This window comes from Xyrauchen texanus, chromosome 36 (genome assembly GCF_025860055.1).
Source record: "Xyrauchen texanus isolate HMW12.3.18 chromosome 36, RBS_HiC_50CHRs, whole genome shotgun sequence".
NCBI lineage: Eukaryota > Metazoa > Chordata > Actinopteri > Cypriniformes > Catostomidae > Xyrauchen > Xyrauchen texanus.
Genome location: NC_068311.1, coordinates 11,846,717 through 11,859,500, shown reverse-complemented (window position 1 = coordinate 11,859,500; position 12,784 = coordinate 11,846,717). Strand labels below are relative to the sequence as shown.

At 39.2% G+C, this 12,784-nt stretch overlaps 1 protein-coding gene across 7 annotated transcripts in view; it reads right to left on the bottom strand.

Annotated features, from left to right (window-relative positions):
• The window catches only part of LOC127629652 (RNA-binding protein Musashi homolog 2-like), a 363,022-nt gene that overhangs the window by 28,421 nt on the left and 321,817 nt on the right, over positions 1-12,784 (bottom strand). For 4 of the 7 annotated variants that reach the window (XM_052106790.1, XM_052106789.1, XM_052106791.1 and 1 more), the window contains exon 11: positions 618-737. The exons of 2 other annotated variants lie outside the window; for them this stretch is intronic. In XM_052106790.1, the coding sequence (XP_051962750.1) occupies positions 618-737 (120 nt within the window). The remainder of the gene's footprint in view (positions 1-617; positions 738-12,784) is intronic. One more of the 7 variants, XM_052106792.1, reaches the window with a different exon arrangement.

Below are 12,784 nucleotides of genomic sequence, written 5' to 3'. Positions count from 1 at the left end.
CACTGCGATTAAATGTGAGTACTTGAAAAACCATGAGAAATGAACAGGCTCAGCTGTGTAGTCCGTGTGTAATGGCATTGTGGGGGGTGAGGAGTTAGCAAAACAAATACTGCATCTACGGTAAAGAACAACCCTATTAAAAAAGAAAGGCCTAAGCGGGTTTGATGATCTGGTCTGATGGTTTTAGATGGATTAGGCTGGAAGACCAACTTAAACAAGCTAAAACCAGCAAAGACCGACAAACCAGCCTAGGCTTATTTAAGTGGGGGGAGCAAAGAAATGGTTGTGCAAGCAGAAACTGGCCCCTGTGCTCTGATCTGTTACCAATTTCCCCAACCATAATCCTGGCTTTAACTAAATTAAGAAAAAAGAGGAAAAACTGGTCTCAGACCATCAGCTTGGGGGCAACTTCTGATAGCACCATAAATCACATCTACAACAGGAAGGAGGAGTGGAAGCAGGCAAGAGCCTTGAGCCTTGGCCTTTCCCTCTAACTACAGAGTATGAGTGTGTATTTGTGAATGCATGTGTGTGTAAGAGAAAGGACAGAGGCGGCTAGAGTTAAGAGCAGCATGGAGAGAGCAGCAGTCACACAGATCTACGACCATGGCGTTTACCTGGCCCTGTGCTCTGAGGGTATGCTGCGTAGCCGCCTCTTCCATGGGCCCCCCTACCTGAGCCACGCGCTGCTGCCACTGCTGCTGCTGCTGCAGGACTGTACGCTGTTGCCTGAAAGCCTGTGCGGGAATAGGGGAAGGGAGGGGTGAGGTAAAATAGAAGAGGAGATGTGAGGGGGAAAAAAAGAGCAGAAAAGCGTGGAAAAGGAGAATAGTGAATGGAGGAGAGTAAAAGAAGAAACAGGCCAGAAAATGGGGAGTGGCGGAGGAATGAGAGTAGAAGAGAAAAAAGAGAAGGAAAGAATTTAAAAGAAGAATAGTGAAAGGAGGAGATGACAGTAAAAGAAGGATATGTGACAGAAAATGGGGAGTGGTAGAGGAAAGAGAGGAAAAGAGAGTAAATAAAAGAGTAGTAAAGGGTAGAAAAGTGGAGTAGTGAGGAAAGAGAAGAAAAGAGAGTAAAAAGAGTAAAATGGTGTGAAAAGGGGGAGTAGTGAGGAAAAGGGAAAAGAGTAGCAAAAAAGGGTGGCAAAGGGTCACGGAATGAGATTGAGGAAAGTAAAAGGAGGATGGAGAGGAGAAATGAGATGATGGAAGGAGAAATGAGGAGAGAAAAAAACAAGTGTGGAAAGGGGAAAGGAGAAAAAGAATGAAGGATGGAAAAGGGGAGTATTGTAGGAAAGGAGCGGAGAAGAGAAAGAGAAAGGGAACGGGGAGGAGAGTAGAAAAAGTGGAATATGTGAGTAGTGACGAGAGGAGAGGAAATTAAAGGAGTAAAAAGAAGAGGGAAGGAGAAATGACGAGAGAAAAAAAAGAGTGGAAAAGGGTGGAAAAGGGGATTAGTGCAGTGAGGAGAGGAAAAGAATGTAAAAGGTGAGCAGTGAAAGTAAGAGAGGAGAGAAGAAAAAAACAGAAAAAGAAAGTAGTAAAGGTAGGAGAGAAGCAGAAAGGGGTAAAAGGAGAGGAAAAAATGAAAGGAGAGGATAAATTAGAAAAAAAAGCAGGAACAAGCTACCTCTCAACATTTCCTGACTCAAACTGTGACTTGCTGCAGTATTCTTGCAGGTTTCTGCTGATATAATGCACAAGCTGCAGTGGCCCTAATGTACTCTGGTTATTTTTGCATGGGTGACCACGCTGCTTCTTAGCTTATCTGTTCAGAGCACACAGCAGGAGGGCCATGAGCGAGGATCAGCCTTCCGGATGTGATACTGAGCTTATACAGTCAAGTTACTCTGATAAACTAATTAGATTGGTTGTCATGTGAAATGTATATGAACTAAAATGCTTCTATAAGGCATTAATGGTGGAAATAAAGCAGTGCAGTATACAGTATATAGAACTTCACAGTAATCCAATAGCCTAACATTAGCCTGAAAAGAAACAGCACTTTGCAAAAGAAAACCCTCTTGACCTTGAACAAAAAGACTCACTTCATTTGTTGGTATCAAAAGAGGGACTGTAGGCTTAATGTCTCAGACTATACCAATTAAATTGATATTCTCTGACATAAGTGGCATGTAATAATTAGTCACTAAAACGTTATGCCAGTCGACATAAAGCATTAAAAATATATTCTCTAATAAATATGTTCTTAAAGTGGTCATGCTCAAGACTCTATTTCCAGTGTTATTGTGTTATATAATGCAATTTTCTCTTTAAAGGTATAACCATGAATAGGTACACTGGCAGCCAAAAGTTTGGAATAATGTACAGATTTTGCTGTTTCGGAAGGAAATTGGTACTTTAATTCACCAAAGTGGCATTCAACTGATCACAAAGTATAGTCAGGACTTTACTGATGTAAAAAAACAGCACCATCACAATTTGAAAAAAACATTTTTGATCAAATCTAGACAGGCCCCATTTCCTGTAGCCATCACTCCAACAGCTTATCCTTGAGTAATCCTGCTAAATTACTAATTTGGTACTAGAAAATCACTTGCCATTACATCAAACATCATTGCTGTCATTGCTACATGAGGAGGATGTTTTGATGAGAACTCTTTGTAGTAGTTTAAGAAGTTCTGAATGTTTTATTTTTTCAAATTGTAATAGTAATTTTTCACGTTATTAATGTCCTGAATATACAATGTGATAAGTTGAATGCCACTTTGAAGAATAAAAGTACCAATTTATTCTGTAAGCAACATTTTGGCCATCAGTGTAAGTGTTATAAATTAACTGTGGCTACAATTATTTATGAAAAGATATAATGCATTACAATGTTTATTATAAGCTCTTATAAAGTAAATACCCTTATAATGCATTTTATATAATGGCTTAAAATATATTGTTACAAAAATCTCAAAAACATTGGCATGCCGTAGTTCCCTTGAAGAATAATAACAATTTCATCTTACCACATGTATATTGTTTTGATCTACATTCTCCAACAAAGAGATGAAAATTAAAAGCAACGGTTTTAGAAGAAACAGTGTGCCAACAGTTTATGATCTTTCATTGATATTCTAGTCAGCTGTTATTCTGCATTGACCGTGGTTTGGATGTACATGCTTTACAAGGTGTGTAGCATTATAGAGTTACATTCTAGTCTACATCGTCTCGTCTGTATTTGCATCCGTAGTTTTATTTGTCTTTAGAATTACAAGACACATAATCAGACATCCATTTATCAAAACAATGAGAATAGCTCACTTTCCATAACACCTCACAAATTATCACTATAACGCAGGCTGAAAAGAAATACAAGACCAGAGTCAAGGTGGAAACTGCAACTCGACTTCCAAAAAGGCAGAGAAATACACCACGAGTCAGAAAGATGATCCGGTTGAACACTATAGGGTTAAATCCAACCATGACCGGCATCGGCAGCACAAAGGCAATATGAAAATGGCTCTATGCTCCCGACTCTTTGTAGTCCACTTAAGTCACTTATCTCTGAGCTGCTGCTCATGTTTGGGTAGGGGAACGAGGGAGCGAGACAGAGACAGAGAGTCGTAAACCCGAGCGGGCGCATCGTCCTCCGTCGCCAGCCGTGGCAGTTTATGCCTCGCAACTCAATCAATCAGCAGGATAATTTGGTCTCCAGGCAGTGTGAAGTGATGCTCCAGCCACGCTGGTCCCCGGGTGTTGCACAGGGGCCGTGATTTGTGAACAGGGATGGATGAAAATGTCTCCATCACCTCCCTGGTTTAGTGGCTCTTTATGGCGTTATTACGAGTTTAGGCGTCAGGGATTAATTGCTCGCTTCAAAATGCCTTTTAATTCTCTTTAAGCATGGGGGAAGCAAACAGGTATAGCACAGCAGCGGGGGAGAGGATGTGATGCATGTGTGCAAAAGTAAAAAGATTCAGGTATATACACAGTAGACTGTGGAGGCCAAGGTTCATGTTTACAAAAAATTGGCATAATGGATTCATGCATGGCTGCCTTCTGGCAACACAATGGCTCTGTTCTAAAGACCAGTGAGCTGCCATGCTGCCTACATTGGCAGCTGCTTTCTAAGTGGCCGTTGAAACCAAATACGTTCTTAATGCACTAAAAAAAGCAAGACGCGGCATAAAGAAAAGAATAGAAAGTAGAAGTATCTCGGGACAAAGTTTTTGATAACTTGATACAGCATTAAAAAACCATTGTACTCCAGCTCAAGGTGTTGAAAAAAGAACAAGGCAACTGGATGGTTAATGTTTAGATCTCACCAGTGATTATGTAGTATAGTCCTGAAGTATTCAGCAGCGAGATCCTTTCAATGCACGTTTAGAGTAAAAGTTGTTCTGTGTAATGTGTGTCCAAAGATGAGATCCACACAACCCATTTGTCACTGAATAATGCCTCTTTTAATGCCCTTTCTGTTGTCTACAGTCAGTCGTTGATCAAAAACAAGAAAAAAGTTTGTCACTTCTCACCGGAGCTTACGCTACGCATACGTCCTTAGCCGGAACTCGACTCTCTTGTGAACGTGTGGACTCCATTACCGGAAGCCAGTGATAATAGTTTATAAAGTTATAAATATGGATATTGTTCTTACAAAAACGCATCACTTCACTTCAGAAGGCCTTTATTAACCCCCTGAAGGCGCATGGATTACTTTTTTGATGGATGGATGCGCTTTTTGGTGCTTCAAAATCTAAGGTACCATACTGTACACTCCCATTATAAAGCTTGGAAGAGCCAGGATATTTTTTAATATAACTCCCGATTGTTTTTGGCTGAAAGAAGAAAGTAATATACACCTAGGATGGCTTGAGGGTGAGTAAATTACGGGATAATTTTCATTTTTGGGTGAACTAACCCTTTAAGCGCAATTCACATTGAGCACATTTTTGTGACTATCTGCACTCTTTTCCAATTGTTTTCCAAGTAAATGAGCTAGATGGACGTCTTGGACATATGTGATGAGTCCAACTGTTTTTCTGTGTCTAGCACTGGACTGCCATGTTTTTAGGTCGTGTTTCAGGTACATATATATATATATATATATATATATATATATATATATATATATATATATATAATTAAAAAAAAAAAAAAGATGTCAATTTAAAAGCATCTTGAGACACCTGCCTTCTTTTCAATTAGTTACGTTGTTGCTTTTTTTTTAGTGCAAGAACACATTAACATCTGAATGGTTGAACAATATCTCTTAAGAGGAAGCATAATTAGATTTTCTTTTGTACGATACCTTCAAATTCTGCCTCTGAATGTAGCTCATAGGTTTTGGAAAGGAGCAAATGAGTAAAGGGCTATCATTGGCTGTACACGGTGAGACCACGTGTCTTTGGTATTTCCGAGTGTTTGAAAAAGAGCAAGAACGCGAATGTGACTGTGTTGGCGTGCCCACATGTGCATGTCAAAGAGACCGAGAACCACTCAGCTTGCACAAATCTGCAGTGTTCAAACATCATAATTAAATACTATCATTTTAGTGAACAATGAAGGACATCCACTCAAACGCTTTGTCAAAGTCATTATTATAATATAAATATAATTATAGAGCAGCTTTCTAATTAAAACACACATCTTTGGCTGCGGCAGTCCGTTCATGATTGAAAGCCAATAGACAATAAGTGGGTGACACTGGCAGATGGTTGGGTTCACATAGAAGGATGAATGGTAATTAGCCCTGTCTCTTACGGGTTCTATCCTATTCTTCAGCACAGACGCCCCTCCAAACCCTCATATTAGTGGCCTTAATAACCTTTCATGTGATGCTAATGCCTTATCAAAAAGAAGTCTTTATGACAAGATTAGCTGTGGAATTGAACAATGGGACTGAGTGCTTAACATCGAGATATATTGCAGCTAGTGTTAAATATTCAGCCAACACAGCAGTACTACACACGTGTGAGATTCAGCATTCACATAGCTTTTGTGGATTCTTATTTGAAACTAAATAAGTTGAACTGTGTAGTCTCACTGCCTAAGACAGTGTTTGTTTTTGCAGCTTTTTTTTTTTTTTTTTGGGCAAAAAGCCGAAATCCTGAATATATTATAACATATTATATACAACCAGAAAAATCACAACACAACATGCGAAGACTGTAATCCATGTGTGAAAATATGTGGAGAAGAGTAAGAGCTTGACATTTTCAAGTAAAAAACAACACTACCGATTGAGAAGAGAAACAGCTTACTATCGCATTAGGGGCCGTTCATATAGGATGCGCTCTTGAAACAAAAAACAGGTGTCTCGAGATGTGTTTTTTAAAGTGTAACCGTTCTTACTGCCTTCTAAAAGACGCCAAGAAATCAAAATATGAGTTTTGTGGCTTTTAATCAATTTCTTTTACTTTTGAAGCCATCTACACTCACCTAAAGGATTATTAGGAACACCTGTTCAATTTCTCATTAATGCAATTATCTAATCAACCAATCACATGGCAGTTGCTTCAATGCATTTAGGGGTGTGGTCCTGGTTAAGACAATCTCATGAACTCCAAACTGAATGTCAGAATGGGAAAGAAAGGTGATTTAAGCAGTTTTGAGCATGGCATGGTTGTTGGTGCCAGACGGGCCGGTCTGAGTATTTCACAATCTGCTCAGTTACTGGGATTTTCATGCACAACCATTTCTAGGGTTTACAAAGAATGGTGTGAAAAGGGAAAAACATCCAGTATGCGGCAGTCCTGTGGGTGAAAATGCCTTGTTGATGCTAGAGGTCAGAGGAGAATGGGCCGACTGATTCAAGCTGATAGAAGAGCAACTTTGCCTGAAATAACCACTCGTTACAACCGAGGTATGCAGCAAAGCATTTGTGAAGCCACAACACGCACAACCTTGAGGCGGATGGGCTACAACAGCAGAAGACCCCACCGGTACCACTCATCTCCACTACAAATAGGAAAAAGAGGCTACAATTTGCAAGAGCTCACCAAAATTGGACAGTTGAAGACTGGAAAAATGTTGCCTGGTCTGATGAGTCTCGATTTCTGTTGAGACATTCAGATGGTAGAGTCAGAATTTGGCGTAAACAGAATGAGAACATGGATCCATCATGCCTTGTTACCACTGTGCAGGCTGGTGGTGGTGGTGTAATGGTGTGGGGGATGTTTTCTTGGCACACTTTAGGCCCCTTAGTGCCAATTGGGCATCGTTTAAATGCCACAGCCTACCTGAGCATTGTTTCTGACCATGTCCATCCCTTTATGGCCACCATGTACCCATCCTCTGATGGCTACTTCCAGCAGGATAATGCGCCATGTCACAAAGCTCGAATCATTTCAAATTGGTTTCTTGAACATGAAAATGTTCACTGTACATCACTGTACTAAAATGGCCCCCACAGTCACCAGATCTCAACCCAATAGAGCATCTTTGGGATGTGGTGGAACGGGAGCTTCGTGCCCTGGATATGCATCCCACAAATCTCCATCAACTGCAAGATGCTATCCTATCAATATGGGCCAACATTTCTAAAGAATGCTTTCAGCACCTTGTTGAATCAATGCCACGTAGAATTAAGGCAGTTCTGAAAGCGAAAGGGGGTCAAACACAGTATTAGTATGGTGTTCCTAATAATCCTTTAGGTGAGTGTATATGTTACTGTGGATGTACTTAAAAGTTTACAAATGTACCGTTAAGCAGTTATACACAAAAACATATTTTTCTTCCAAGAAAACAGACTTAACTGTTTAGAGTAGTTTATTTTTCTTCTCATTGGCAAATAGTTTGTTCTAGTTGTATGCATACATCAAACAAAGTTTATGCTTAAAGGTGAAGAATGAAATTTCTGCGCTACTAATGGCACAAAACGGAATTTATTTTAACGGAAATATTTTTTCAAACAACCTTAGCCAACACCCCAAAAACTCATCACGCTCTTTCGCACGCTCTTTCGCACGCTCTGATTCCATATGAAAAAAATAGGTCATACTAAATAAAAGGTGATTAATGTTTAATGCGTAATAAACAAGACCACTATTACATATACACACGTATATGAATATGTCATGTATATAAAATGTGTCAGAGGACTTGGGTCGTTCGATAACATCGCCGGATTGAATGGTAGCTGTGTGTGCTGGGGATCCAGTACATGAGGTGGGATGGTTCTTTTGGCAACTAGTATGCATAAATATACATATTCAGAGTATCATATGAATTTATCTGGAGCTTGACAGTAATGGGATAACTTATGTAACTTAGAGTGTATCTTACCTTTCGAGAAGCAACTCGGCAAGTTTGGCATCTCCATCGAACCCAAAAATATTTTAGCAAGTCTACAAATTTTAAAAAACAGACTTTAACATCTGTAAGCAAAGCTAAATGTATTTTTCTCTGTACACGTCTGCCATGGTTGTTCATATTCCCCTGACTGAACAGCTAGTTCAAGTAGCCATGCCCTAAACTCACACAATAGGTTAAGCTAGAAAGGGATGGGTGGAGCTAAGCGGGCCGCTCAATATGCGGACATCAATGTTTTGATAGTGCCTGGGAGGCTTAGTGATTATACTTTTGGTGGAGGTAAACCCATGAACTGCTTACTTGTAGTTGTCAATGAATAATAAACGGGGATAGCAGAATGTATTTTTTACATAAAAATTTTTACATACTTCTTCTTTAAAACAAGTCTTCTAATCTTACTCAATTATGTTTCTCAATTAAATGTATCTTGTTTTAAGCATGTAAAGAAATTTCACTGGAAAACAAGATAAAAAAGCTGAATAAAAATATATACAGTCAAAGATCCCTACTATATGTCCAGCCCTTTATTCCTGTTTCAAGAGGAAATACGTCAACACAGGAAAGAAAATTGCACTTTTCTAGCCATTTCATGGGGTCTTAAAGTCTTGTCAGTGCATTTTGTGAATGCGTTTTATGATCACTAATGCCTATTTGTTTCTGCCAACAATCCTCTGGAGACCCTCCAGTTTGGACTGTATACCGCCTGTTTTCTTGGCTGAATCTGTTTCTTTGCTGAGTCATAAAGGCATTAAATAATTAGACATGGTTGGTCATGATTTTAAGACATAATGGACATTAAATGAGATTAGTGGGGCTGCTAACATTAAAACAGAAATGGCAAAACATCTGATGAATTTTAGATTGAATGTATCAGAACATCATTTAATCCGCTGATGAAAATGGAACAAAGAACCGGAACTGTGCCCTTGCTTTTCAACTACACTCAAAAAGAGCTATTAGTTGATGTAGCCATAATAAAACACATTCAGAGGGGAATGAATTAGAAATGAGAGCGCTAAAAATGAGCATCTTAGTAAGAGGGCGGATAAAAGAAAAGAGCGAGAACACAATCTCACCGTCCATCTTTTCATCAGGCAAACGAGAGGCGAGTCATGCTACTCTAGCAGAAGCCCTTGACTTGTATTACTTAGAAAAAGTGTATTTCTGTAGAGCTATCAAAGACTGCCGGGAGCCTGGGCAATGAGGCTTCCAAATGCTCAAGTCAGAGTGGCATTTGCCTGTAGCGAACTCCTTCGTATTACACCCTCCTGCTCATATCTTTGGCTAATGAGGGTGCAGACGGTAGGAAACATGGGATGTGTCACTTCTCTGTTCGTCATAGCTCTGGAGTTTGTGGCTTTGGGAATTACAGGTGTGAGAATTGCGGGTCGAGGCTGGCTGTAGGGGTTCGGCCACTTGTGGTGGAGGGGGTGTGAATTCAGCTGTGATTATTTAGCCGTAAGTCATGCGTGGTGTGGGCCAGCATTTACCACATTCAATGATGGTTACAGAACAATTCCACTAAGTCAGGCGACTGTGAGCGCATAAACAAAGGCTGCTTTGCTCGCAGCAGGAACTGAAACAATATACATGCTGCTTATGGCCAAGGATTTGACAGTTGTAAAAAGGAGGAGTCCGTTCCTATTAAACGAGTGTGGTTCAATATATAAGGCAAGCATAACTATTACTAATGCTCAGATTTAGGGTTAGTAATTTGATCAAACCTTTAACCCCAAGTGTTAAAGGAATATTACGGGTTCAATACAAGTTAAGCTCAGTCCACAGCATTTGTGGCATAATATTGATTACCAAAAAAATACATTTTGACACGTCCCTCCTTTTCTAAAAAACAAAAACAAACCAAAATAAAATATGTTTTGCTGTGAGGCATTTACAATGGAAGTGAATGGGGCAAATCTGAAAAGTTTAAAAAGTTAATCCACAAGGCATAAAAAATATGCATGTTAACATCATTTTAGTGTGATAAAATCACTTACTAGCCTTTCCTGTGCAAAGTTATAGCCAATTTTACATTTACATTTATGCATTTGGCAGACGCTTTTATCCAAAGTGACTTACAGAGCCCTTCTTACAGGGACAATCCCCCGGGAGCAACCTGGAGTTAAGTGCCTTGCTCAAGGACACAATGGTGGTGGATGTGGGGATCGAACCAACAACCTTCTGATTACCAGTTTACCAGTACTGTGGTTTAGACCACTACACCACCACCACTCCATTTTTGCCATGACGATGTAATGTCGCAAAACCTGTATTCCCACAAAAACCTTACATCTCAAATGATACACACGTTTTATCAGAATAATTAATGTAATTCACTTCCATTTTAAGTGCTCCTCAACGTTTGATTTTTATTTTAAGGAAATGTTGTAATCAACATTATGCCACATATGATGCTGATTGAGCCCAACTTGTATTGAACCCGGAATATTCCTTTTAACTTCGACACACAATTCAAATCTTTTGGCTTGTTAAGAAAATTGTATTTATTACTTTCCTATGTAATTGGATTTAAAAAAAAAGGTACAAAATCTCAGACTTACACTGAAGGAGAGATCCAAGCCTATTTTTATGGCCAGAATATCATAGAGACTTGGGGGTGGGCTGTTTTTATATAAACCAGTAAGTACCTAGCAACCAACAAGAACCCCCTAGTTTCCTCCCATTACAAAAATCTGATAACTGAATAGTAACAATCTAAACAACACTCTGAACATCATACCAACTGCATAGCAACACCCTGGCAACCACCCATAACATTCCAGCATCCCGGCAGCATGTTTTGCAGGTGCAAGCACCACTCATATTTTCTTCCGAAAATGTAAATTAGTTATTTTTTTCTATTCAGGAATTACTAACAACAACAATGCTTTCTCCAATTTGTGGCGCCAGATCTTTGATTGGGTGAAGCAAACTGCATTTAAAACAGCACCAGCACAAATGTGCAATACATAGGAATAGAGCTTGGAAAATGTCACACATCTCTTCATAAATACTTCCCCTGAACAATAAAGGTGTTCACTGATAACCTTTGTATCCATACTCAACATTATAGGAATCTATGACGGTCCACTTATGATCAAAGGTTAAATACCCAAGCAATGTTTTTTATTGATCTCAGAGACATATTAAAGGGAAAAACACTAGAATGTATAAACGGCCACGGGGTACATCACATACAAGGTGTGAAGCAGTGTCTGACTAATAGTGCATCTTATAAAGCAATTTCTGAAGGCAGAAAGCATGACCAGATTTCTCTAGTGCATTCATCATCACAGGCCTGTCTAAAATGGTTCGGGAGTGCTTAGGTAGAGCACCAAAAAAAAAACAAAAAAAAAAACAGCCACGAGGCTGGGAAATGTATTAAACATTCATGATATATTTGCAATGAATTTGCTGCTGCTATACTGTAGCATTAAGCAACACCGTAAATATCTATGTAATAATATATCATTTTAAAGTGCTTTTATTTGGGCCAATCAAATAATTCAAAACATTGTCATGAATGAGTTCAAACTGTCTGTTTCAAATATTTGATTCAAAACTCTGTGTGGCATTTTTCATATATTAAAATTATTTAGTAAAAATAAATGAATTTATATGTGTATTCCATGTATATACGTATAAAAAACTATGTATTGATATATTGGTGCATTAAAATTAAAATGATTATGCTCAATTAGCAAAAAACATGATTGATTAATTTGCAATAGATTTTTACTCTATTCTAGTTGTTACATGAACATTTTAAAGCTAAAGTTAATCTAGTTGTTTTAAATAAAAAAAACTAAATCTAGCAACAATGGATGTTTGGTTAAAATTATGGTTACTATGATTTAAAAAAATGTCAATATATACACTGATCAGCCACAACATTAAAACCACTAAACTAAAGTGACAGTTGAAGTGAATAACATTTAATCTTGTTACAATGGCACCTGTCAAGGGGTGGGACATATTAGGCAGCAACTGAACAGTCAGTTCTTGAATTTCATGTGTTAGAAGCAAGAAAAATGGGCAAGCGTAAGGATTTGAGGGACTTTGACAAGCACCAAATTGTGATGGCTTGATGACTGGGTCAGAGTGTCTCCAAAATGGCAGGTCTTGTGGGGTGTTCCCGGTGTGCAGTGGTTAGTACCTACCAAAAGTGTTACGAGGAAGGACAACCTGTGAACTGGCGACAGGGTCATGGGTGTCCAAGGCTCAATGATGCACATGGTAAGTGAAGGCTAGCCCGTCTGGTCCAATCCCACAGAAGAGCTACAATAGCACAAATTGCTGAAAAACATTATGCTGGCCATGACAGAAAGGAGTCAGAACACACAGTGCATAGCAGCTTGCTGCATATGGGGCTGCGTAGCCGCAGACCGGTCAGAGTGCCCATGCTGAACCCTGTCCACCACCGAAAGTGCCTACAATGGGAGTGTCAGAACTGGACCATGGAGCAATGGAAGAAGATGGTCTGGTCTGATGAATCATGTTTTCTTTTAGATCATGTGGAT